The sequence below is a fragment of the Mangifera indica genome, chromosome 9 (assembly GCF_011075055.1).
Source record: "Mangifera indica cultivar Alphonso chromosome 9, CATAS_Mindica_2.1, whole genome shotgun sequence".
Taxonomy (NCBI): Eukaryota; Viridiplantae; Streptophyta; class Magnoliopsida; order Sapindales; family Anacardiaceae; genus Mangifera; species Mangifera indica.
In genome coordinates this window covers 13,505,805-13,533,403 of record NC_058145.1, presented here as the reverse complement: position 1 = coordinate 13,533,403, position 27,599 = coordinate 13,505,805, and the positions used below count along the sequence as shown (strand labels likewise).

At 34.4% G+C, this 27,599-nt stretch overlaps 7 protein-coding genes and 1 pseudogene across 8 annotated transcripts; 4 read left to right on the top strand and 4 right to left on the bottom strand.

The window, feature by feature from the left end:
• The first annotated feature begins 1,349 nt into the window (after positions 1-1,349).
• On the top strand, positions 1,350-2,541 carry LOC123226497 (fasciclin-like arabinogalactan protein 12). Its single transcript, XM_044651023.1, has one exon. The coding sequence runs from the start codon at positions 1,459-1,461 to the stop codon at positions 2,314-2,316; it is 858 nt and encodes a 285-aa protein (XP_044506958.1). The 5' UTR covers positions 1,350-1,458; the 3' UTR covers positions 2,317-2,541.
• Positions 2,542-4,407: 1,866 nt separating this feature from the next.
• Positions 4,408-5,482, bottom strand: LOC123226534 (fasciclin-like arabinogalactan protein 12). Its single transcript, XM_044651059.1, has one exon. The coding sequence runs from the start codon at positions 5,408-5,410 to the stop codon at positions 4,535-4,537; it is 876 nt and encodes a 291-aa protein (XP_044506994.1). The 5' UTR covers positions 5,411-5,482; the 3' UTR covers positions 4,408-4,534.
• A 2,228-nt stretch (positions 5,483-7,710) lies between these two features.
• Positions 7,711-8,868, bottom strand: LOC123225344 (fasciclin-like arabinogalactan protein 12). Its single transcript, XM_044649279.1, has one exon. It carries the CDS (start codon positions 8,792-8,794, stop codon positions 7,928-7,930), a length of 867 nt encoding a protein of 288 aa, XP_044505214.1. The 5' UTR covers positions 8,795-8,868; the 3' UTR covers positions 7,711-7,927.
• A 1,280-nt stretch (positions 8,869-10,148) lies between these two features.
• Positions 10,149-11,447, top strand: LOC123225342 (fasciclin-like arabinogalactan protein 12). The gene has a single exon (XM_044649278.1). The coding sequence runs from the start codon at positions 10,231-10,233 to the stop codon at positions 11,113-11,115; it is 885 nt and encodes a 294-aa protein (XP_044505213.1). The 5' UTR covers positions 10,149-10,230; the 3' UTR covers positions 11,116-11,447.
• A 1,679-nt stretch (positions 11,448-13,126) lies between these two features.
• LOC123225345 (fasciclin-like arabinogalactan protein 12) lies at positions 13,127-14,401 on the bottom strand. The gene has a single exon (XM_044649280.1). The coding sequence runs from the start codon at positions 14,323-14,325 to the stop codon at positions 13,462-13,464; it is 864 nt and encodes a 287-aa protein (XP_044505215.1). The 5' UTR covers positions 14,326-14,401; the 3' UTR covers positions 13,127-13,461.
• Positions 14,402-15,857: 1,456 nt separating this feature from the next.
• Positions 15,858-16,751, top strand: LOC123226593 (annotated as a pseudogene).
• A 2,162-nt stretch (positions 16,752-18,913) lies between these two features.
• Positions 18,914-19,885, top strand: LOC123225448 (fasciclin-like arabinogalactan protein 12). Its single transcript, XM_044649392.1, has one exon. The coding sequence runs from the start codon at positions 18,978-18,980 to the stop codon at positions 19,707-19,709; it is 732 nt and encodes a 243-aa protein (XP_044505327.1). The 5' UTR covers positions 18,914-18,977; the 3' UTR covers positions 19,710-19,885.
• Positions 19,886-24,228: 4,343 nt separating this feature from the next.
• On the bottom strand, positions 24,229-27,032 carry LOC123224889 (zinc finger protein BALDIBIS-like). 2 transcript variants are annotated; one of them, XM_044648643.1, is made up of 4 exons: positions 26,544-27,032; positions 26,033-26,429; positions 25,676-25,735; positions 24,229-25,582 (listed from the first exon to the last, which is right to left on the bottom strand). In XM_044648643.1, the coding sequence occupies exons 1-4, from the start codon at positions 26,671-26,673 to the stop codon at positions 24,709-24,711; spliced, it is 1,461 nt and encodes a 486-aa protein (XP_044504578.1). In that variant the 5' UTR covers positions 26,674-27,032; the 3' UTR covers positions 24,229-24,708. The 2 variants fall into 2 exon arrangements, with proteins under 2 accessions (XP_044504578.1, XP_044504577.1); XM_044648642.1 differs by having other exon boundaries at positions 24,229-25,735; positions 26,544-27,031.
• Positions 27,033-27,599: the final 567 nt, after the last annotated feature.

Below are 27,599 nucleotides of genomic sequence, written 5' to 3'. Positions count from 1 at the left end.
TAAATGATTTTAAAATAAATATAAACTAATACTTAATTATATAATAATATATCATTATTGATATTCAAATTATTACACATTATAAGTGTTTATAACATTAACGTTTGATTTTTAAGTATATCTTATTTATTTCAATTATTTTAATAAAAATGATGCTATATTGAAATTCAAATAAATCATTAATATTTATCATTGTGCGCGAGTTCTTTATTGAGCATAAGCAATAAAGAAATTTCAAACTTTTAACTAAAAAAATTTGATTTTTTGATAAAAAATTTGAAAAATTTAGTCTCTTTCATAGGAAAAAAAAACAAAGTCCGATCCTTTGATTAGCAAAAAAGATGATACTTTGATACCGTCAAAGTCCAAACATTGTTATATTTATATAAAAAAGGCCATGTCAAGTTTATGAATCAATGAAAATTTACATGCATGGAATTAAGTAATTAACTCAAATACATTTTCAAGCTAAATTGGGTCTCGGGTTTGAACATAAGTTGTTTAAACTTGAGCCCAAAATACGTACTGAACAGAAATGTTGTTCAGACCCGCTTGGTATTCGAATTTTGTCTTTTTGAGTCGAACAGTCGCTTGCCTAGTTCAATTGGCAAGCCTATTTCTAACATAGAAATCGTGGGGGACAACGTAAAATGGGTTTCTAGTTAATTTACATGAGTTCAGTGAACAAGGGCTCTAAATTATCAGTTTCCGACGTGAAGGGCAACCAACTGACATTCATTTTAAGTCATATTTTGATAAATAAATGAAGATGAAGCATCAACCATTTAACTTCCAAGCCAATACGTAGCACCCATAATCTAAGGATCCAGATAAGCCATCAACGTTGACATTGACAGAACATCATTTTCGTGAGAATCTGGATATTGGATAACATTTCCGGTCAGGGTTCATTTCAGAAATTGCCTTTAATCTTTATGAAATGCTGTATAGATAATTTTAATGATAAAAAAAAAAGTTTTATATATAAAAGAATAAAAATTTAAATCTTTTTGATAATATTTTAAAATTAAACTCTTAACTTATTTAGTCTAATAGTTATGAGGTTAGATACTAAATTTATAGTGTGGTTGATTTGATTGTGAGACTAATCACTGAACTTCAAGTTTTATATGCATAAGCTAAAGCTAACATACATATCCGTCTTTGTTCACCCGGAAAACCACGTTATATCACATTTCTCTTCATTGATTTTGATTGCCCTCCATTACTACTTAATAATAGCTACGGTTTTGCTAACTAAAATGCACATTTCACCTAGCTTCATCTTCTTACCACTCCTATAAAAGGGATCTCAAATTGTCCCAAATTCAGCAAACACTTATTGTCCCAACTTCAGCAAACACTTTGTGCAGAGTGTTTGTCCAATCTTAGCATAATTAAACACTTGTACATAATTTTCCACCATAAAAGGGCTACAACACTCGAAATAATAGAAAGATGACAATGAAGCAATCTTTTTTCTCTTTATCACTTCTCCTTCTGTTTGTCCTTCATTGCATCTCAACCCAAGCTCAGCCGGCTGCTGCTCCAGCTGCACCAACTCCACCAAGCGCCCCAGCCATAGCTCCAACTCCACCCAGTCCAATGACCCCAATCGTAACCATTAATCCACCCCCTATTGGAGCTCCAATTCCATCTGGCCCTACTAACGTCATCAAAATCCTTGAAAAGGCAGGCCGCTTTACTCTCCTAATTCGCCTTTTAAAATCCACCACTGTCATTAACCAAATCGAGCATCAGATCAACAGCACAAATGGTCGCCTCACCCTCTTTGCACCAACCGATGGTGCATTTTCTAGTCTCAGTTCAGGCACTCTCAACTCCCTCACCGATCCACAGAAGGAGTCGTTGATTCAATTTCATGTAATTTCTTCATATATTTCGTTACCACAGTTTCAAACAGTGAGTAATCCATTGAGAACAAATGCGGGGGATAATAGTAGATACAGATACCAGCTCAATGCGACCGCTTATCCCAATTCAGTGAATATATCAACAGGCCTCACTAACACTAGTGTGTCTGCAATCGTATATTCTGATGGCCAGCTTGCCATTTATCAAGTCGATAAGGTGCTTCTTCCTTGGGAAATTTTTGGAGCTAAGCCTCCAGCAGCCGCTCTGGCACCGGCACCTGAAAAGCCTAAGAAGGAAAAGCCTGCGGCCGTTGCATATAGTCCTGATGACGGTAAAACAGATGCGGCCGATGTCTCTGGCGCGATGAGTCTCAGAATGAACATGCAAAATGTGGTATTGTTTGGGGTTGCTATCGTTGCACCATTAATCAATTTTTCGTAACTTCAAGCGGATAAGTTGGGTTGTTGGGTCCAATTTCCCTAATGAGCTCGACTTTGAATATTCTCCGGATTGAACGATGGTGATGGAGTCTTCGTTTTTACCAATAATGCGCACACTTGCAGAATTCATGCTTGTGTTTGCAGTATTAGATTTTTCATTATTTTTGGTTATTTAAAAAAAAAAAAGAGGAGGGTTTTGTGTTTTTCCTTGCCAATTTTTCATAAATATGTAAGAAATTAATATGAAAGAGCTATGCTGTTTATTGCTTTTATTTTGCCAGAAAAAATCTTACACAAAATCATGAAATTCAATTTGGTGCATGTGATTGAAAACAATAAAATGATGAATATAGTGGCCTTTTAAAAGTGGTTTGGTTTGCTATTTGAAAGTGTTTATATTCACTATTATATTATTAATTTTTTAATTATCATTTGGTAGAGTAATAATATAAATGTTAATACTGTTGCTTTTAAACTTTTGTATAATTTTTAATTTACATGATAAAAGACGATGTTAAATATGTAATTACATAATTGAATGTCATAATATTTATACAATAAATCAGGACAAATCCTTTTGTTAAGGAAAGTGCATGTTTGTATGCCCTCGTTTAGTAAAAAGTGATCTTTATCCTGTAACGAAATGGGATAAAATTGGTATGCGGACGAGATTGTCCAAGAGTTCTTCCCTCGACTCTCTAAACAAAAAGTCTTCAGCTTATATTGTACAATGGACTTGTGTATATATATGACGTCGTTGGTTCCAGTTCATATAACTTGTCATTATATAATGACGTATTATTTCTTTGATATTTTTTTTGTGAGTTTGATCAATGAAAAGTAGGGTTGGATTCGAACCGAGTTAGCTCGAGCTCGGCTCAGTGGAACCCGAAACAAGCCGGTTTTAGTCGAGCTCGAGCTCAAGTTTGAACTACTTGTCAGATTTTCTAATTAAAATTTTTGATACAAAACGACGTCGTTTTGATCAATATGTATCAAAACGATGTCGTTTTAATAACGAAAAACGAGCCAAGCTCTAACTCGGCTCGGTCGAGCTCAAAACGAGCCGGCCTTAGCCGAGCTCGGTCGAGCTCGAGCTCAAGTTCGAACTTGAGCCAACTCTATATAAACCGAGCCGAGTTTGACTCGATTCGAATCCAGCCCTAATGAAAAGTTTGACTGTATAATGATTTATTTTTTTGTATGATTTTTAAAGTAAAAATGTTTATACTTGTTTTTACATGAGTCAACACCTGACAATCCAAAACTAATCAGCTCAAGACAGTGAATACACTTCCATCAAAAGAGGAATTTGTCTAGTATTTTCTACATATATAACTTATTCTGCATTCATAACAACAATAATAAGATATTTTTTCCTTCCTAAACATGATATTTCCGATATTGTCAATATTTGATCATAGTTCAATTGAAATCATAAGACATTAATAGAAATCTTATTAAGATTAGAAATCCTAGATCTCTTAATTTAATAAATTTCCCCTTGATAGTCTTATAAATAGGAAGGTTATCCTAGAGAAAGGTAGGATGTGACAATGAAAATTAAACAATAACTTATAAATTCTTTTGTATTATTTACGATACACATAAGTTAATATCTACGATATAGATATATGCATTTTGATTATAGACCGAACCACATTAAGAATTTTGTGTCCTATTTCTTCATTTATTTCTCTTTATTTTATTCAACACATATTTCTATTATATAATAGTAGACACATCAAAATCTCTTCAAATTCTAGTCAATTTTATTTTAGTTTATGTTGCAAAGATTGCGGATATCAAATGATTATGAGAGGAATCTCATGGCTTAGAAAAATAACATCAATTATACTCTTTAACGCATACTAGTAAAAATATAAGTGATCAAATCTCATACATGTGATATAAAACTGAGCAGGGAAATCTCAGTGTCATCCATGAGATACTTTTTTGGGTTGTGGTTCTCGAAAGAGTCATGAGTCTAACTAAATGTCGTAACCCCATATTATCCCACAACCAAACTTCAGTACAATTCCAAATCTGGAGTAACTAAGACGCGAAAAACATAAATAATCCTCAAAATTCAAACTCAAACAGGCAAGATCATGCAGATATATTGCCTTAGTACATTATTGCAAAGCAGCCATAGTGACTGTATATATATATATATATATATATAGAGTGATATCAATCACCAGTACCGTTCCACTTGCCTATAAAAAAATGATTGGTGCAATCATAGCAGCCAAAAAGAATACCACATGTTGCACGGTCATGAGGCTCACTGCACCAGAGGCATCCACTTCAGTAGTATCATCATCAACAGGACTAAGTGCAACGGAGCCAGGCTTCACCTTCTTAGGTTTTCCAGCTGAGGGTGCCAGTGCCGGTGCCGGTGCCGGTGCCGGTGCACTGGGCGCCGGTGCAGGAGATGTTGCTGGAGGTTTAGAGCCAAAAATTTCCCACGGAAGCAGCACCTTCTCCACTTGATAAATAGCCACCTGCCCATCGGAATATATCACTGCAGACACGCTAGTGTTAGTGATACCTGTTGATACATTGATTGAATTTGAGTAAGCGGTGGCATTAAGCTGATATTTGTATCTACTGTTGTCTCCCGCGTTTGTTCTTAATGGATTACTTGCAGTTTGGAATTGTGATTGCGATATATATGAGGAGAGTACATGAAACTGAATGAGTGATTCTTTCTGTGGATCCGTTAGGGAGTTGAGAGTGCCTGAACTGAGACTGGAAAACGCAGCATCAGTAGGCGCAAAGAGGGTCAAGCGACCGTTTGTGCTGTTGAGTTGTTGCTCGATTTGGTCAATGACTGTGGTGGTCTTTAGTAGGCGAATTAAGAAAGTGAAGCGGCCTGCCTGTTCAAGGATTCTGCTGACATTGGTGGGTCCAGAAGGAATTGGAGCTCCAATAGGTGGTGGGGTTAGTTTTACGACTGGACCCGGTGGAGGAGCTGCAGTAGGGCCAGCTGGTACAGCCGGTGCAGCGGCTGGCTGGGCTAGAGTTGTGGTGCAATGGAGGAGAAAGAGGAGGATAAGTGAATAAGAGAATAAAGATTGTTGCATCATCATCTTTCTTGTATTTTGAGTAGAAAACTTTTGCAAATGCTAGAATGGTTCTTGCAGAAAACAATGGAAATGTTTAATGCCAGAAGTGATTGATAAATTTCGAACGAGGAGAAACGGTATTTATTCTGGTGTACGAGGATGAATTTAGGTGACACAAGCAGCTTTACTTAGCAAAATCACAGTTTTTATCAGGAAGTAACTCTATATCTTCGTTAGATACATGGAGGGAATCAATGAAGAGTGATGTGTGAACTAATTTGCCTGACAAGGCAAGCAAAAAATAAATAAAAACATAACATGATGAAAGAAGATTTTGTTTGCTATACTTCTTGCAAGAGCAATCATACTTGATGAAGACTGACGGTGAATTGTGAAACGAGGCCAGGGCCCAACCTCATGAATGCTGTCCTTTATCCTAATGAAAATGATGTTATTATCTTATGTCAATGTCAACCATCCTGGTCACTATGATATATTGCTGATGATGTGCACATTAGCATGCATTCAAGTTGAGATGGCTCGTCCCATGATCTTCATCTTTTTTCCTTTTTTAATTGGTCCATCTACATTGATGACAAGTTTGGGTTGCTTGGTGGCCTGTGACATCCAACACATAGACTAGTGTGCTCTCAATGATAAGCCCACGGGGTTTGCATATACTTATCCACAACCCAAGCATTACGATAATAGAGAATTGAGCAGCTTTAGAGAATAAAAGTGATGATTAAATCTAAAAAGTAATTTAAAAAGAGATGGAAAAACAAATATTTTTAAAACCAGACAAGAAAATGAATGGATTGTTTTACTGGTTTATGGTTCGATTGATTGGTTCAACTATTTCAAATAATTTTATTAATTTTTTATTACAAAATTATACATAAAGATATTTACCAACAAAAATAACAATTCTCATACTCTAAGTGGTAGTCCTCTTTTGTATGGAAAAAAATATAAACTAAAAAAGCAAGAATTATTAGTCTAAATATACGCATTCTTAACCGTTCAGACCCTAAAGAGTTGAGAACTTCCTTAAATTACAAATGCTATTTTCTAATGACTCTTTAATAGATAATTTTGATAACATTGGCAGATTTGACTTGAACATCAATCTTGTTAGGATAAAATACTATGGATAGGATTGCTTTCACTAAAAAATTAAACAATAGACTAAAAAATTATTGAATTAAGGTATTAATTATGGTTAAACTTGGTTCTGTTGATTTTAATCGGATTTGGCTAAAATTTTAACATAAAATTCAGATTGGATCATGAGCCAGTTCCCGGTTGAACCGATTGATATGATTTAGCTGTGAAAACAGTTGAAAAAACACTCCATTATATTATTAAAGATTTTAAAATAATATAATGCTTGGAATGAAAATAACCCTAATACTAGATTGCATTAATATTAGAGTTTTCAAGTAGATTCAATGGTCCAAATCGATGCAAATCCAATAGAAGAGATGGCCAAGATTAATCATATTAGAATCACACAACAAACCATCTCCCGCACTATCTTTCCACTTATACTCAATAAACCAAATGCTTTGCCTTCCAAATTGTAAATTTAATATGAATTTTCTAGTTTATGTATCACTTAAAAGAAACTAATATAAACATTTTTACATTAAAAATCACACAAAAATCAGTTATTGTGGAATCAAATTCTTCTTTTATTAAACTTATAGAAAAGAAATTGAAGAAAAATCAACCATTATATAACGACTAGCTATAAGAACGGTAAGCAACAACCAACCATATCATTTACACACGAGTCTATGATACAATGCAAGCAAAGATTTTCTGTCTAGAGAGTATAAAGAATAACCCTTGACAGTTACAATCATTCCTCCAACAATCTCCTTATTATATCTTTTTCATCTCATATCATTATAAGATAAGGATCACTCTAATGGCACACGAACACTTTTCTTAATAAATAGATTTGTCCAGATTCATTGTACAATAGTTATGACATTGAATCATGTAAGTACATATTTAATTTTGATTCTTGTCATATAAATTAAGAATTGTACAAATATTTATGAACGATACTTTTAACATTCATATTATTACTTTACAAGATGGTAATTAAAATTTAATAGCAGAATTGTGGACGTAAGTTGTCGAATACGAAATGAAATCACCATAAAAATGTCGCTATTAATTCTGTTATTATTTTCAATCACTTGTGCCAAATTGCATTTCATGATTTGGTGTTGGAATTTAAGAACAAAATAAAAGAAACAAACATAATAGTTCTTTCATATTAATTTCTTACATATTTCTGAAAAGTTGGTAGGAAAAACTCAAATCACTCAGCTTTTTTTTTAAAAAAAATTAAATAACAAAGAATAATGAAAAATCTAATATCACAAACACAAGCGTGAATTTTGCAAGTCTGCACATTATTGGTAAAAAGAAGACTCCATCACCATCGTTCAATCTGGAGAATAATCATAATCATACTTGAGTCCATTACAGAAATTGGACACAATAACCCAGCTTATCCTCTTAAAGTTAAGAAAAATTGATCAATAGTGCAACGATAGCAGCCCCGAACAATACCACATTTTGCACGTTCATTGTGAGACTTATAGCGCCAGAGACATCGGCGGCATCTGTTTTACTATCATCAGGACTATATGCAACAGCCGCAGGCTTCACCTTCTTAGGCTTTTCAGGTCCCGGAGCGGGAGCGGGAGCGGTTGCTGGAGGAGGCTTAGCTCCAAAAATGTCCCAAGGAAGAAGCACCTTATCAACTTGATAAATGGCAAGCTGGCCATCAGAATATACAACCGCAGACACACTAGTGTTAGTGAGGCCTGTTGATATATTCACTGAATTGGGATAAGCGGTCGCATTAAGCTGATATCTATATCTACTATTATCTCCCGCATTTGTTCTCAGTGGATTACTCACTGTTTGAAACTGTGGTAACGAAATATATGAAGAGATTACATGAAATTGAATCAACGACTCCTTCTGTGGATCGGTGAGGGAGTTGAGAGTGCCTGAACTGAGACTAGAAAATGCACCATCGGTTGGTGCAAAGAGGGTGAGCCGACCATTTGTGCTGTTAATCTGATGCTCGATTTGGTTAATGACAGTGGTGGATTTTAAAAGGCGAATTAGGAGAGTAAAGCGGCCTGCCTTTTCAAGGATTTTTATGACGTTAGTAGGGCCAGATGGAATTGGAGCTCCAATAGGGGGTGGATTAATGGTTACGATTGGGGTCATTGGACTGGGTGGAGTTGGAGCTATTGTTGGGGCGCTTGGTGGAGTTGGTGCAGCTGGAGCAGCAGCCGGCTGGGCTTGGGTTGAGGTGCAATGAAGGAGAAACAGGAGGAGAAGTGATAAAGGGAAGAAAGATTGCTTCATCATCATCTTTCTATTATTTTGAGTGTTATGTAAAAGTGTTTAATTATGCTAAGTTGGACTCTGACACTCTGCAAAAGGTGTTTGCTGAATTGGAAGTAGGATAGAGCGTTTTTATAATGGTGTCAAGTATGGAGTCTGGTTACTATTGCAGAGTTAGTTTGCTTGAAAAGGAAGGAAAAAAAGAGGGTTCAGGTGGGCTGCTAGATATAAAACTTTGTTTAATCTGACAAATTTCTTGTGGGTAAAAGTACTGCGTTTATTGTTTATTATAATTCAACATAAGATCATTCAAGACAAGCACATGACTATTATTGTTTCTCTAATGTGATTAGGAAAATCTGCTTCACATTTTTTTTTTTAAATAACCTTATCAAATTATACATTGCTCAGGTTCCCGTTTCAGTTCCTTGTAACCTATGAATATTCAAATCAAGTAATACTTTTGTTATAATTCTCTTGTTCAAGCAAAAGCTCCATCTACATGCGGCTTTAGATACTCAGACCAGAGAAAGTGGAGAATATGTGTTAGAACGATTTAATGTTATAAACAACATTACATAATTTCCAAAGAACATATTGGTTTTTGAGTGAAAGACAAAATCTTGTGTTAAACTCACAGAAGAGTAAATTGGTCCTGAAATTTGAGGATTACATAACAAACATCTTCTCCTAATTGAAAGTGAATTTGCAGCCCATCAAAGTACAACTAGTCAGTCACTATCAATTTTCATAGGGCAACTAATTGCCATGTAAATTATCCTTAGTGCTAAACATATTTTAGATCCCATAAAAAGTAGAGATGGGGCCAAACCCAGCTCACCAAATCCGCACGATACATGAATTTAAAGAGCTTCTGAATTATCATTCGAAATAATAACCTAATTAATAAATGAAAGTTAATGATAATTAGAAAACGACATGTGAAATTAATTAAAATCACATATCATCAGGATTTTCAGAATTAGGATATCTATATGGGAAAAATAACATCAAGATAAGCCATTTCAACTTCCTCATCTAACTAGAATGTAATTTTCACTAAGATAAAGGATATCATTCGTTAGGTTGGGAGACTTCCTCATCTCACAAATCACCATCAATCTTCAAGCACTGCTCTATACAACAAAGTAGAGAGCAAGTGAAACTTCTTTTCGGATAATACTAAAAGCGAAGCTATACATCATGTACATCTTTATTAAATTTGCCCATACACCCACTAGAAGTATCTTGTGACCTAATTTGCCATTTGATATTTAAAAAAGGGGTTTAATTTGCTAACTAATCTTCACATGTGGCCTAATTTCATCTTTTTACAACCATTATAAATACCTCCTCCCCCTCTTCCGAATTCATCAAGCATTTTCGCAAGTCTAGTCTTGCATTGGAACATTTTCATTGTTTTCTTAAAAATAGCTAGCTACAACTCTCGAAATACTACAAAGATGGTGATGAAACAAACTTTCTTCTCCTTTTTACTTCTCTTTCTCTTCCATTGCACCACATCAGTAGCCCAGGCGCCAATCCCAGCTCCATTACCTCCTCCAACTCCTCCCACCCCAACCGCATCTCCTCCGGCTCCTCCTCTCCCTACCAAATCACCTCCAGCTGCCCCTACCAAATCACCTCCAGCTCCACTGGTGCCCGCTGCTGCTCCAAGCCCATCTGGCCCCACCAATGTCACCAAAATCCTTGAAAAGGCCAAGGGATTTTCCCTCTTTATTCGTCTCTTAAAATCCACCTCAGTGGCTGATCAGATTGAGAAACAGCTCAATGACTCAAACAATGGCGTCACCATTTTTGCACCAACTGATGGTGCGTTTTCTAGTCTTAGTTCAGGCGTTCTCAATTCCTTGAACGATGAACAGAAGGAGGAATTAATCCAATTTCACGTACTCTCTTCATACATCCCTTTATCACAGTTTCAAACTGTGAGTAACCCACTGAGAACAAATGCAGGAGACACAAGTAAATACTCCTTTCCACTAAATGTGACCGCTTATCCCAATTCAGTGAATATCTCAACAGGTCTTACACACACTAGTTTGTCTGGTACTGTTTACAGCGATGGGCAGCTTGCTATTTATCAATTAGACAAAGTGCTTCTTCCCATGAACATTTTTGGGGCCAAGCCTCCATCCCCGGCACCTTCACCAACAAAACGTAAGAAGGAGAACAATGATAGCACAACTGATGATACCACTGCTGCAGATAGTTCAACTGATGATAACGTGAATGCCTCGGGAGCAATGAGTCTCACGATCATGACCATACAAACTACGGTGCTTTCCGGGTTTGCCATGATTTTAGCAATAGTACTTTCTTTATGAAGAACATAAAGAAATGCGTGTGATAAGTTATGATGAGGGTCGAGGTTACTTTGATCTAGTAGTCGTCAATGATTTTGCAGAGTCGGAGTGAAGGGTGGTGACGGAAAATAAATCGACATGGCGAGAGCTTTCAATTAATTCTCCATTTCGATCAGTCCTTTTGGCTTTTGTTTGATATTGATTGCTTCTTTATGTTTGAATTTGAAGATTTTTTTTTAATTATTTTTATATTTTCTTTTTCAACCATGTAACATCTGAAAATGTACAATAATGTGAGTCAATTTTTTTTCTCGTTTAAATGCATGTATCTTAGTAATAAAAGGTGTTTTAATGGTTTGTTTGTTTTTGTCATTTAATGTAAAATTGAAAGCAATTTATATGTAAATTAAATACATAAAAAAGATAAATGCTCGTGACTTTATCTTAAACATAAAGTTTAAAAGTGTTTCTTTAATAAAAAGTTGGGATATGTATGTACACCACATGTTAGTGTACTGAATGTCCAAAGGCATCAAAACTGCTCCGCATGTTAGTAGCTCAGGTCATGATCTTGACACGAGACTCGTGCTAGGTGGCACGGGTCGAATTGAAACCATGCCTGGGGCAAGGTGTGGCGACATATAATTGGCTGTGAAAATATGCACTGATGTGAATAGGAAGGTGTTCGGTATGCAATCAAGTTGGCATAGACATGGTGGACAACATGCGTTGACTTACACGAGACATTCGCACACAAGCGTAGGTGCATGTATACATACAAACTCGGGTGCACGGGGCGTGCGCACAGTCGAAGGCGCTACTCGGGTGCCTAAAATCTTGTTTATCAGTAGCCATATCAATTTCGTTTTCTCCATTTGAGATTTAATTAAAGATGTTATATTTCATCATTCATGTTCATCATATTAATATTTGATTGTGTACATACATATCCAAAATGTTCATCATATAAAATTTGAAACCGCTAAATTCATTTTGTTATACTAAAAAATTGTATTTCGACACAAATCCAATGGCATACATACATATCCTGTATGTTTATTAAAGAAAGGCCAAAAGACTTATTCCCACCTAAGGTTTAGTATATTCCCAAACTCTTATTTGTAAAATTTTAAAAATTTAAATACTTATATTTCTGTTAAAATTTTCTATTAGAGTTATAGGTAAAAATATCATTTAGCTAAAACTATTTAAAAAACTAAAATTTTATCACATTTCCTCCCTTAGTTTAAAAACCTAATAATTTATTCCTACCAAAGTTTGAAAAATAACCATTTCTTCCCTAGGCCCCTTCTCGATGACCATCTCGATTTCGGTTGACAACTGGCCTCCATTGTATCTTCCTCTTCTGGCGATCTTCTAGCATTGACTTGCATTTTCATCGGATGACGATGAATCGTCCTTGTCTGACAAAGAGACTAAGACGTTGTCTCTTTAGGTAGACGAAGACGATCAGAAGATTAAGAAAAAGGGTTCTAAGTAATCTTCTAATGTTAATCTAGGGTAGACGAAGATGATTCATCTTTGTCTGCCCAGACGATGTCTCTTCATCAGATGAAAACGATTCATCTTTGTTTGATAAAAATGCATGTTAATGTCGAAAGATCAGTGGAAGAAGAAAATACAATGAAGACTGATTGTTGATTGGAACCAAGGTGGTTGCCAAAGAAGGGAAAAAAAGCCTTAGGGGGAATGATCACTTTTCAAACTTTGAGTGAGAAAAAATTGTTAGATTTTTAATTTAAAGAAGGGAAATATAATAAAATTTTAGTTTTTTAAAAATATTTTAGCTAAATAATATTTTTACTCTTAACTCTAGCAGAAAATTTTAACAAAAAAATGAGTATTTGAGTTTTGAAATTACACGGATGGGAGTTTGAAAATATATTAAACCTGGGTGGGGATAAGTCTTTTGGCCTTAAATAATTACTATTAAACTTTATGTTTAAGATAAAGTCACAAGCATTTATCTTTTTTATGTATTTTAATTTTACAATAAATGAGGAAAAAAAAAACAATTAAAACAACTTTTATTACCAAGATACATGCACCTAAACGAGAAAAAAATATTTGCTCACATTATTGTACATTTTCAGATGTTACATGACTGGAAAAGAAAATATAAACTTAATACAAAACAATCCTCAATTTCAAACATGAAGAAGCAATTCATATCAAACAAAAGCCCAAACGACTGATCGAAATGGAGAATTACTTGAAAGCTCTCACCATCTCGATTTATTTTCTGTCACCACCCTTCAATCCGACTCTGCAAAATCATTGACGACTACTAGATCAAAGTAACTTCGACCCTCATCATAACTTATCACACACATTTCTTTATGTTTTTCATAAAGAAAGTACCATTGCTGAAACCATCGCTACCCCAGAAAGCACCGTAATTTGCATGGTCATGATCGTGAGACTCATTGCTCCTGAGGCATTCGCGTTATCATCAGTTGAACTATCTGCAGCAGTGGTGTCATCCGAAATGCTATCATCGTTCTCCTTCTTACGTTTTGTTGGTGAAGGTGCCGGGGATGGAGGCTTAGCGCCAAAAATGTTCCAGGGAAGAAGCACTTTGTCTAATTGATAAATAGCAAGCTGCCCATCACTGTAAACAGTACCAGACAAACTAGTGTTTGTAATACCTGTTGAGATATTCACTGAATTGGGGTAAGCGGTCACATTAAGTGGAAAGGTGTATTTACTTGTGTCTCCTGCATTTGTTCTCAGTGGGTTACTCACAGTTTGAAACTGTGATAAAGGGATGTATGAAGAGATTACATGAAATTGGATTAATTCCTCCTTCTGCTCATCGTTCAAGGAGTTGAGAACGCCTGAACTAAGACTAGAAAACGCACCATCAGTTGGTGCAAAGATGGTGACGCCATTGCTCGAGTCATTGAGTTGTTTCTCAATCTGATCAGCCACTGAGGTGGATTTTAAAAGACGAATAAAGAGGGAAAATCCCTTGGCCTTTTCAAGGATTTTGGTGACATTGGTGGGGCCAGATGGACCTGGAGCAGCAGCGGGTACGAGTGGAGCTGGAGGTGATTTGGTAGGGAGAGGAGGAGCTGGAGGAGATGCGGTTGGGGTGGGAGGAGTTGGAGGAGGTAATGGAGCTGGGATTGGCGCCTGGGCTACGGTTGTGGTGCAATGGAAGAGAAAGAGGAGAAGTGAAAAGGAGAAGAAAGTTTGTTTCATCACCATCCTTGCAGTATTTCGAGAGTCGTAGCTAGCTATCTTCTAGAAAACAATGCAAATGTTTCAATGCAAGACTACACTTGTGAAAATGCTCGATGAATTCGGAAGAAGGGGTGGAGGTACTTATAATGGTTAACAAGAGGATAAATATAGGTATAATGTTGAGTTATAGTTAGCGCAAGTTAAGTTGTTGTCAAGTAGCAACCCAATCTTTGTTGTATACGTTGATAGAATCAACAGAGAGAGATCGACGATTCTGTGGCGGCAACTAGTTTGCTTGAAGAGGCAGGAAAAACCAGAGCGGAAGACATTTCGATTGTTTGTATGCGTGGGCCAATAAGATTGACATTGTAGCTTTTTTTTAAAAGTATTTTTCGGCTCAACCTGTGAAAAGAGGATTTTCTTGCTCTTCATCTTGCAGGAGCATTGAATGACATATTGAACTATATTCATTTTACAGGATTTGTTTCATTCATACCCCGTATTGTACCGATGTAATACGTGCCTCTGTTATCCTCATTTGATATGTGGCTTAATTTATTTCTTCAGGGACGATGGAATGGAACGAGAAGAGTCCTTAAAAACAACAGGCCTTGCCTTGAAAATTGAAGGGCTTGATTTTATCTCATCCATGGCCTATATCAGGAAAAGAAAATGCTAACTCTAAGCTGCCTTACCTTGGTCAGAGAGCAACAAGGTTTCTAGGGCCTACATACAATTCGTATGAAAATGTGGCCTCTCCAGAGGGCCTAGGTGTTCTGCCTAAGCTAGCTGCAGATTATACTCTCATCTCAATGGCCAAATATTTATCATTACTCCAATAAAATTTCAATTTTAGAATGATCAAAAAGACTTATTCCCACACAAGGTTTACTATAAACTCAAAACTCATATTCACTAACTTTTGAAAGTTTATATAAATCTTTTAAAATTTACTTATTGAGTCTTAGAAAGAGATTTAATAAAACTTAAATAGCGCATGTAAGGTTGTGCTGTGACAGCTTACTAACAATTATAGCCACAAAATCTAAATTATATAATCAATCGAGATTAACTTTCATTTCATTGCCTTTTCCTCTGCAACCCTGATAAGTTCACTCAATACTATCAACTTGCCTACTAAACTGCCATCTTAATATTGGTCCTCTATCTCCTTCGCTCAATGCACTTCATTAATTGATTACCCATCTTTTTAATAAATTATCTTTGTTATTATATACTTCGCTTTCAATCTTTTTGGAAAAGCACTTGATATGATGATGGAACTAACTGTTCAATCCATCCATTATAAAGCAAACCCAAATTGCTTATTAACTTGAAATCCCTTCTGAAATTTTTTCCTGCCTCTTCAGGCAAGCAGGTTGCAGCTACAGATTGCTTGCAGTATCATATCTTTTTCAATGGTTCCCTCCACCTATATAACAAAGATTGTGTTGCTCATTGATAAAGATATGTTTTAGTAACAAAAAATTCCCACTTTACCTAATTGCATCCTTTTACAATCATTATAAATGCTTTCTCCTCTATTTCCAAAATCATCAAACATTTTCAGCAAAGCTTAGTCTTGCATTGAAATTTGCACTGTTTTCTGCAAGGTTCTTGACTTTGCATTGCTTTTAGCTACAATTAGAGAAAATATATACTGCAAAAATGATGATGGGACAGTCTTTCTTATCTTTTTCCCTTCTTTTCCTCTTGTTTCTCCTTCATTGCACTAAAACCGTAGCCCAGCCGGCAGCTTCTTCAGTAGCACCGCCAACTTCACCTAAACCCACCGTATCTCCACTGATTCCTGCTTCTGGGCCCACCAACGTCACCCAAATCCTTGAAAAAGCCGGGCAATTTTCGCTATTTATTCGACTCCTGAAATCCACCTCAGTGGCTGACCAGATTGAGAAACAACTCAATGACTCAAAAATGGCATGACCATCTTTGCACCATCTGATAGTGCGTTTTCTAGTCTTCGTTCGGGCGTTCTCAACTCCTTCAACGATGAAAAAAAGGAAGAATTAATGCAATTTCACGCAATCTCTTCATACATTCCCCTATCAGAGTTTCAAACTGTGAGTAATCCGGTAAGAACAAATGCTGGCGACACAAGCAAATTCACATTTCCTCTTAACGTGACGGCTTACCCAAATTCAGTGAATATATCAACAGGCATTACTAACACTAGTCTGTCAGGGACAGTATACAGTGATGGCCAGCTTGCTATTTATCAAGTAGACAAAGTTCTTCTTCCCTGGAACATTTTTGGCGCCAAGCCTCCGGCACCGGCGCCTTCAACTGCAAAAGGTAAGAAGGAGAACAGTGATGATTCTCTTGCAGATAAAGTGAATGCCTCTGGTGCAATGAGTCAGAGGATCCTCACTACACAAAATATGATATTCATTGGGCTTGCAATGGTTGCAGTTATATCATTTTCTTTATAAGAAGATAAAGAATTATGATGAGCTGGGGGCCAAAGTTCTTTCACAATTGATCGGCATGGTGAGCGCTTTCCAATCGAACTTCTGAGCTTTTGGTTGATACTTGCTTGCTTGTCTTGTAATTTTCTTTTTCTTTTCTAATTTCACTTATGTGAATTGCAACTGTGCAAAGGAATTCCGTGCTTTCTTTTTTCTTTTTAAAAATATTTTTAAAATAATATATGAATAATTAAAATATTTTTAAAAACAATTTTTTTAAATAAAAAGTTAACACTTACTTGTGAATAGAAAATATATTTTAAATAATATTTATACTCACATCTCATATGATGTGAAAGCCCAGTACAATTTCTGAGGCTACATGACTGTTGGATCTCTGCAAAAACCATGAAAAGAAGGCCCAAATCATATGTAACATTGGGCGACAACCAAACTGGCTTGTTTTTTTTTTTTTTTGGATCGTCATTCAGCTTTTTTAAATAAAAAAAGATAGCTCGGTTGTCGCCCAAATTACAGATTTGTGCTTAATTTAATCACGTTTGAGAGGTTTTAAGAAAGAGATGGAGGTTGAATAAAATCTCATCTTTCCATACAAAAGACTGCAGGTCTTAGAAGCCCTTCATGGAATTGGGGTCTATTGAGCAATGAGTATGAATCTCATGTGTTTATATTGTTTTTTATTACAATAAAATTATATGTGTATGTTTTTAATATATAATTAGATATATAAATCATATATTATTATATAGATAAATAATTTTAAATTAATAATAAAATAATATTTGATCGTATAATAATACATTATTTATATAATTAATTGTATATTAAAAAATATGTATACATAATATCGATTGTTTGATTGCATTTGTTGCTATTCATATGAGAGTAATTGGCTAAAGTATTTCATTTTATTACCTTATATCCTCATCCATTCCCCTCATAATTGAATTAAAACAATAATAATATTCAATATATCGATCAATCTTATAATAATAATATATAAATTTGTAAGTAAATTATTTAATAAATATATTCTTAAAAAAAATCGATTGTTTGAAATTTTCCATTTAACTAAATATTTTGAAATTTTTTTTATTTATCACAAATTTTTTTAAAAAAATCAATTTACCCCACATGGTATAAAATATCATTAACCCATATATCTAAAATATTAATTAATCCAAAATATGTACACTATCAATTAACCCTGCACATTCAAAAAATCAGTTGACTCCCATTGTAAAATATCATTTAACTCCCTTCGTTGTTCTACAGGAAAATTATTAAATCAGTCTTTTCTTTCATTTGTGATTTCAAAATAAACTTTAAACTTATTAACTCAGTTCAATACATCAAATAAATAAAAAATTAAGTTAATATTCGTATAATTATTTAGATGTAACAAAAAAATTTTTATTTCAAAATCATAATATTAAAATTTGAGTGAGAGTGCGAAAATAAGAATTTTTGAACTTTGTAGGATCTGATTGTGGTGTTCGTTTGTTTAAAGTATTGCGGTTGATATAAAAGTGACGAGGGTACTTTAGTGTTTAAAATTTTGTTTTGGTTACATTGGTAACACCCCTAGAATTGATCAATTTTGTCTAAGTACCTTTGCCATCTATCTGAAATCAGAATGAGCTGTCGAAAGAACTGAAGACTGAACACTTCAACTTCCGGAATAATTAAGTGGACCATCTCCGATTAAATAGTTAGGGACCCAGATGAGCCATCTCAGTTGACAATTCCAGAACGTAATTTTCATGAAGATAGACAATTGTATTCATGAAGTTGGGCCGCTGTAAATCTCCATCCACCTTCATGAAACACTACTGATCCTGCCAGAATTGAAGTAGAACAAAAGAAACTTCTTTCTTAAGGTTGTGGCAACCAATCTAAGCCCATTTTCACTATTTATACAACTACAAATAAGAGCTATCATTTTCATCTTTATTTGCCCACGCAACTACTTGAAATCACCTGTTCTTCCTGCCATTTCAAGCAATCTAGTCGCTCTAACAGTGTTCATCATCCCTCTTTCACTGATTCCTTCCACCGATAGAAAATTAAAGCTGCTTAACAGCTGAAATTTTTTAACTAAAATGGTACGTTTCACCTAACTTAATTCTCTTCCTTCCATAATAAAGGCCCCCCTCTGTTGTCAGTATTAATTCATCCAAACTTTTTTCAAATTCCATTCTTCTTCCATTAAAGTTAAATACTACAAAGATGATCATGATGAAACCTCTATTCTATTTATCACTAATTATCCTCTTTTTTATACATTTCAGCACAACTGTTGCCCAGCCAGCTGCAGCTCCAGCACCATCAGGCCCAACAAACGTCACAAAAATACTCGAAAAAGCTGGCCAATTTTCGCTTCTCATCCGGCTCATGAAGGCCACTGCAGTTGCTGATCAGATCGATCACCAACTCAATGACACAAACAATGGCATGACCCTCTTTGCGCCCAGTGATAACGCCTTCAATAGCCTCAGCACGGGCACTCTCAACTCCCTAAGCGATGAACAAAAGATGGCATTGGTTCAGTTCCATGTAATTCCCACATACATTTCGCTCTCTCAGTTTCAAACTTTGAGCAATCCAATCAGCACAAACGCCGGAGATAGTAGCCGATACAAATACCCGCTTAATGTCACCTCTTACGGCAATAGTGTGAACATATCCACAGGTATTACCAACACGAGCGTGTCTGGCACCGTATATACTGACGGCCAATTTGCTGTTTATCAAGTTGACCAAGTGCTTCTTCCTTGGGATCTTTTCGGTGCTAAGCCTCCGGCACCGGCACCTGCACCAGCAAATCCTAAAAAGAAAAAGGCTGATGATGTTGATGACACTACATTGGCCGCCTCTGGTGACTTGAGTATCAAGGTAGCCATGCAAAATGTGGTATTGTTCGGGCTTGCTATGGTTGCAGCAACAATGTTTTCTCTATGACAATAAAAGAAAATTTAGTAATTAAGCTGTGATTTATTCAAATTGAGCGTTGGTATTGAAAATCAATCGAGATGGTGAGTGTTCTTCTGTTTTATTTTTTCTGTTTTCCAATCTCATGTTGTATGATATTGCTTGTTTGTCATTTCTTATAAGGTTGAGTTTTGAAGTTTCTTTTATTATTATTATTATTTTTTATATATGCGATTTATATAATTCTTGAATTATGGCATTTTGTTTCGTAAATGCTTATATGTCAAGGACGTTTGTCATTTATTTTATATCAAATTCCTATATTCAACAGTAATTAGAGATGACAACAGGGCGAGGAGGGACGAATACTTTAGTCCCTATCTTCGCTTCGTCTCCGATACGAGAATAACAGAGAATCCCCTACCTCTTCCTATTTAAAAGAATTTTTCTTCCCTTTCTCTCCCCATTCCCACGAAAAAATTTTCCCATATTTTTTCCACCCAATCTCCACTTGGAAATATCTATAAAGTGTTAAAATATATTTGTAATAATTAAAAATTTTTTAAAAATAAAATTTAAAAAATATGTAAGAAAGGGGACGAATTAGATAGAGAATAGGTCGAAGATATATTTATCTTCATCCTTGTCCCGTTCCCATCTTTATCAGAGAGTTCTTTCTCTATTCGAGAAGAGATAGATCGAAGATCCAATTTCGCAAGTTAAATTGTCATCTATACCTATAATTCAGTTTTCAATGTAAATGATAAATACGAAATAACATAGAATTATGATATGAACTTGGGATCAAAAGTCAAATGAACTAGCAAGTGGGCCGTAAATAATGTGTAACGAAACCGAAATGGTCCACTATGATGAATCCATACAAGAAAGAACGATATATAGCTGATAAATTAGGCCTTTTGCCAGGCATGCTTGAATACTATAATTGTCGAGTTGTTTTCTTGTCCCATATAAACATCTATGTCAATCATACCATCTGTTGATCACAAAGACATTTGAACCGACTCCCCATTCAAAATAAAACGACCGGTGATGCAACCTTAGCCTTTGGCACCAACTTTGGACCAAGATTCAAAAAAAAAAAAATCTAGAATACAAGGATACTATTCTTTTTCTTTTTCTTTCTTTTTTTTTAAATTCAGTAGAAGAAAAGTTCATCTTAATTAAAGGGACCATACATGTGATAATAAAGCCCATCTTTATTACTTCAAATATGAATCCGGTTCTTTGTTAGTTTCCATTTCTTAGGGTGTCGAATTGGGTTAGAATTGAAATTGGTCACTTCAACAAAAATTAGGATCGAAACTTATTTAAGATAAACCAGTTTTGTATAAGAATTATAACAAAAATCAAGTATCTGATGAGTCTGATTTATAAAGAGTATTTTGCTTGCCCATGTTGAAATAATTGATTTAATCTCAAGAAAAGATCTAGGTAATTAATATTTGATAAAGGGTCTTTTTCAAAAGTAATCACATCCACGATAATTATGTAAGTGTTGTGTGGTTGTTGCATATAGAGTTTCACTTGAAATGATGGTTGTGTTGAAAGTTGAGTTGGCTTGGGACAACGAAAGCTCCTTCAACTCAAATTTTAATCAAACTTTAACAGGGTTTTTCCCACATCCCTACATTATTTAAAGATATCATGAAATCCCTCGTTGGAATCTTAATTGGGATCCAATCATACAACTCCTTCATTGATATTAAAGCCAAAATTTTATCATAATTTTATGCATAATTATATTCAATAGCGGACCCAAGGAGAGTTAAGAAGGCTTACCTAACCTCTATTAGGTTTTGAACATTTGTAAATATCCCTTTAGCAATGAAAAATGAATATTTTGGTGTCTTTTTAAGTTTAATTAATTATTAAAATATTATATATTAAAAATATTAAAATACTCTTTAAAATCTCACACCGATGCATATTAGATTTCATTATTTGTTAATTGGTTTTTTATATTTTAACTTTTATACAATTTGATTTCTCCATACTGTATCTCTAAGTTTATTATCGGTGATATTATAACTATAAAACATTGAAAACTTTAATAATTTTAACCAATAATAAGGATGAAAAAGAATTTTAATAGTTGATGGTATACTCAATTTTATTGTTAAAAAATGAGATGTCTACCATTTGTCTATTCATAAAGTCCATAAATCTTTGAATTGTAACTTAATTTTATTTTATTTTATACTAACTGCATATTGCAAGACCAAAAATTAGGGTAGATGATTAGATTTTTTAAAGAAAATGACAATCTGTATTTGCCTTGAAAAACTCGATTGCTGGTTGGTTAAGACTCTCGGCTGAAGTTAGATTAGTCTAGTGCATTGGTCCACATTTCAGTGTGTTGGCCAACTTCGATCCTGCATAGAGTATGATCTTTAATTGCATCATCGTCACTTCTAGAAAATTGCATAATCGTCACCTTATCATTATGTCATGTTGTTTAGTTTCTATTTTAGAAGAATTTTGGTTACCTTCTATTTTAGGGAGGGCTTTTAGAAAGTTGTTTTAAATATTATCATATAATTAAGTATTATCTTATCATTTATTTATAATTATTTAATTATACAGTAAAATATTATTATTAATATTAAGATTAATACTCATAATAAATATGTATACTATCACTTTTACATATAAAAATTCAATAAAATTTAAGAGAAATGTTAAATATTTATAAATTAGAGGATAACGGATGAATATTAACACTAAGTGACTAAGTAACTAACCATTTGAAGATATAAATAAAAGCTTTTTTTCTTTTTTTACCCATTTTAGACATCTATAGGGAAATTTTTGTTCCGAGTATATATTTTAGGGGAAATTATCATGGTTTATTTGATACATATTTTAAATATATATAATATATAATTATATGATTGAGTAATTTTAAATTAAAAATAAAATAATATATAATCATATGATAATATATTATCTATATACACAAATTATATATGAATAATATTATTTTAAATTTATATGCGAACATATTCTCTATAGTAATTCATGGTTGTTCTTATCAAATTCTCTCTAATCAAGATAAATTAAGTTCAACAAATTCCAATAATTCTCACTTCTCCTTTCTTATTTATTTATGATTATTACCTAAATTAATTATAACTTATACATGAAATAAGCAGTCTTGCTAGCCATAAATGATTTCTTCTTTCTTTTTTATATATTTTTTTAATGTTGAAATTATATTTTTTCTCGTTTTGGTCCAAGTTATTGGATCATTCAAAAGGAAGGCAATTAATACTTAGAAGGGCCGCAAGCAAGGGCATAATTATTGATTGTGGACGTGAAGATTGAAGTCAATGAAGCGTAGAGAATTCTAAATCCCAAAAACTTTCAACATATGTTATGTATAGGGAAGAGAAAAGTGTCCCAATTAGTACCTGGTTTGACTTATTTTTTCATATATGTGGGTGGCAATTAAAATGAAAGCTTAACGCGCTCTTGCGGTGGCAAGCAATATTGGAAGTGGGCAATTATATGCCATACAAATATATATAGCAAAAATAATGTCTCATCGCTCCCGATTTAAATGCAAGACTTTCTATAATAGGTATAAATTTATTCACAAAATTTAATGAATCTATGTTACACAAAATCCTACAACTTAGCTGCATATTGGCATCTTGCGGTGATATGCTCCATTTAAGTATTTTAGATTGATTCGGACTTGAACAAAATAAAAAATTAGCTATTGTTTTTATATAATGTTATGTTTTAGGTTGATATCTTCTATGTAAAGAGTCATTTAAAAAGTTTTTGTATTACAACCAAAGATCCATTTTTGGATTATTCAAATCTAAGGCTTTGGGACACGACAATTATTGAAGAACAAGATGGACAACAAGCACCAATTTTCTTATAAAGAAAACTAGTTTTTTAGGTTTTAAATATTCGTAAAATTAGTAAAACATTAAAATTTTTAAGAAGATCGAAAGTTTGGGTTTAAACTTTTATTACGTTTAATAAATTTTGATTTATCTAGTATAATAATTATAGGTTTAATCATTATATTTTAAATTAATCTGTCTAAATAATATAGACAAGGTCCCGATTAAAAAAAAAAACTAATTTTTTAGACTATACAGTAGAAAATTCAATAACTAAGGGGTCAAACATGTGGAATGCAATTGAATATAAATCCTAATTTATATGTGAAATCTTCAATGAACATGACAATCTGAAAGTTGTGAATAGTATACCCTTGCGTATAAGTAACTTTATCACATTGAGATATTTGAAGTTTTACTTAAAGTTTGGATTCAATTTCTTAACATATAAAGATAAAATTTTTTACTTTCTTTATCGTTACATTTGGAGGTTAATTTAATGATTAGATTATGAAAATTTTGAATGGTTAATATAAATAATGAAAAAAGAGCACCGATTGAAATAAACAAAGTGGAGAAGGAATGTGAAATAAATTTTCCAAAATTATAAGTCCATTTATAAGTATAGAAAGGTATCGGAAGAAATGAAAATGGAAACACACGTTGCGTAGTTGAAGGGTACATGATGCCCTTTTTTATTTGAAACTTGAAATGGTCACTGCCGGTCCCACTCATCCACAGCCGCCAGTCACAGCGTGTGAAAAAGCAAGAGAGACAAGACAACAACTGGTCACCACCATAGATTCATAAAAACGTTAAATAAATTTAAAAGTAAAATAAAAAAATTGCAGCTACATGCATGGCTAGGCTAGGACCCACTCCCTTCTGATTGCCATGTCTCCTTCTGCTAACTCTCTTTCACCGTGCACTGGCCCCCTTTAGCCCTTCCTCACAGCTCACAAGACCTTTCTCTCTCTGTTTTCCCTGAGTTGACTCGCTTGCTTTCACTGACTGCAACTGCACCTTCTCGAAAAGGCTTTCATCATTGTCCTAGCTAATTCAGTTCTCTCTACTTCTCTTAAGACTGTCTTTTAGTGTATGTGCTACTACTAACTTAACCTTGTTAGGTTGGGGATTCTTTGATCACTTCACTGATGTGCACTGTACTGGCTCAAATCCATGAACTTTGCGAGCTCTAGCTGAGAGAATGGCCTGCTGATCTGGTCATGATGGCCTCCTACACCCAGAAAATCTCTTGTTAAACTTCTTTCAGCTTCATTTGAATTACCTCCATTCAGAGTTTCAGTTGGAATTGTTTGACTTTGCCTTCCATTTGTTGGCATTAACAGATGATCTATATTGTTCTTGGTGTTAATCATTAAAGTGCTTGAATTTAGATCTCCCGAGGACGCCCCAGCGACTCCAATGGCGGAAGAAGATAAAGAATTCATTAACTCGTTCAAGTTCTGAACAGATTGATTCGGTTGCTTTAAAAACTTGTTGACTTCATTATTCTTGTCCTGGTCATAAGAAGACAAAGAACTCATTAACCCAAACCCAGTGCTACTGCTCATCGCCGGGTTGCTTCTCGTAGATCCCATTTGTGCCGCTTTTTGCAAGAGCGCAGTGGCTGACATGTGAGCTGGGGCTTGTTGGTGACTCTGGTTATTCGGATACAAAGGCGAAATGTACTCAGACAAGTTATATGAACCCTTGAATTCCTCTTCCTCTTTGGGTCCCCGAGGCAATGCTGATGATATAGAGAGATTGGCTCCTGCAAATGATGCTTCAGGGTACTTGTTGAACCACTGCATTTGGGACAAGGGGTACATACTCAACGGTGTCATTTGTGCCAACTCGGGCAAGCTTGAAGAGTTTGGTGTCAAAATAGAATTAGAATTACTAGCGATATTCCCAGTTGGCTTGAGTTGAGAATTGGCTTGGTCTAGCCATAGCGGTCGCCTCGGCTTTTGGCCATCTACACCGAGATTGCCAACGAGCTGCGGTCCTGCAGACTGCGGCCTAAAAACAGATGAAAATTGAGGAAGTTGAGGATTATTGCTTGTTCCGAAGTCGATTCTAAAATTTGGATTGGTAGACGAAATGGGAGTGAACCTCGCACTTTCTTCAGCTAAAGCATCACAAAAAGCTCTGTGGGTGATAAAGCTGTCCTTCCTGTTTGATAATGAACGAAAACAAAAGAACAAACAATAACAACTTCGTTAGAAGAGTGTTAAGCTCATATATAAGAATGAAAGCCTCTCTACGTGCGTGGTGGGCATTTAATTCTTCAACAAACAAATCATATAAAGTGAAGAATAAATTTAGAGCAATAAAGATGCTTCAAAAACAGATATATATATATATATATATATATATATATATATATATATATATATATATATATATATATATATATATATATATATATATATATATATATATATATATATATTGATTACATTTATTTACCTGGAAAAGAGTGTGCCACAGTCACATCTGTACTCTCTCGTGCCACAGATCTTACTATGAGCTTTCCAATCTGACTGAACTGCATACTTCTTTGAACATTTCTCGCACTTCCACTTCTTTTCTCCATGTTTTCTGCTATAGTGTTTCTTTATTCCTGTAAGGTCACCTAGGGCTCTTGATGGGTCATGGTGTACGCAGGTCTTTTCTGGGCAAAGATACACCTTCTTTTTAACTTCTTTATTTGTTCTTTGCTTTAGCTTCCATGGAAGATTGTGGCCTCTTCGATGAAGCTGCAAGTTCTGGTCTCTTTGGAAACCCTTGTTGCAAATTTCACAGATGAATCGGTTGGTGGCCATGAGAGACTTTGGAGATAAAGCTACAACTTCTGCATCTGGATCTGATTTAAACAAAAGAACTCATCAAGAACAAAAGGTAGAAAATTAACAAAACAAAGAAATAAACAAGCATGCAGAAAAAGAAGAATTATATGTGTGAAGATATATTTACTTACCTGGATTTCCCGGTAAATTTCTCTTCCTCTTCAACTGACTTGTATTAGGATTAGGGTTAGGGTTTGAGTTGGGTTCTTGAACAAAGGCTTTAATTGTAGAAGGAACCGAAAGACCATCTTGAGAAATCATTTTTAAACACAAAGTAACTGCTGGGTTTGTCCCAGACTATCTAAACTAGAAGAAACTAAGTGAGAAGCTCGAACCAGAACCTACCAAAAAATATAAAAAACAAAGGCTCCTTGGCAAAATATAACCTTGAGAATTTTCTCAGAAAATTTTTCAAATTTCTCCACCCCTTTAAATTAAAAAAAAAATTAACTGAAAAACTTGGATCTTAGTCAAGAAATTAGAGTCCCCTTGCAAGAAAAAGTACCGAAACTCAGAAGAAAACACCAAAAAGAAAGCTACCTAGGGAGAATATTCTCTCTCTTTCTTAGTCGCTCACTTCTTATCTTACACGACTTCTCTCAAAGTCAGTCAGCCATCGACTCAGCTGGACCACAATCTTATATTATGTTAAATATATATATATATACACACACACACATAATTAATCACAGATTATATAAGTGATTGAAGGATTCATTCACCGCTAATTAGAAAATTATGTGCCCACGGTGGAAACAGTCTACAAGCGAGTGATTAGCATTTTCCCGCCTAGGTTTTGTCTAAATTATTTCTATATCCATTGAATGTATAAATCATATCTTTTGCACCCAAAATATAATACCATTCACAAAAAATCTAAGGTAAAAAAGCAAAATGTGGTAAATTTTCTTGGTAAATAAAATAATACCTTTCCTCCACTTGCATCACCCAATCTCCTAATCTTAATAGCCCCATTGTTGCATTGTCATCTATTATAGTAGGTGTTCTAAAGTCAATCTTTTCGATAATATAAATTCATAAAAAGTTATATTTGAACATTTAAATGACACATTTTATTTGTAAGTACATATTGTATGACTGAAAAATATCTTTGTTTGATAGAACTATAATGATGAGATCAACCAGTAGCTTAATTTTGAGGTCTCTATGAGCACATATGGTAGTCA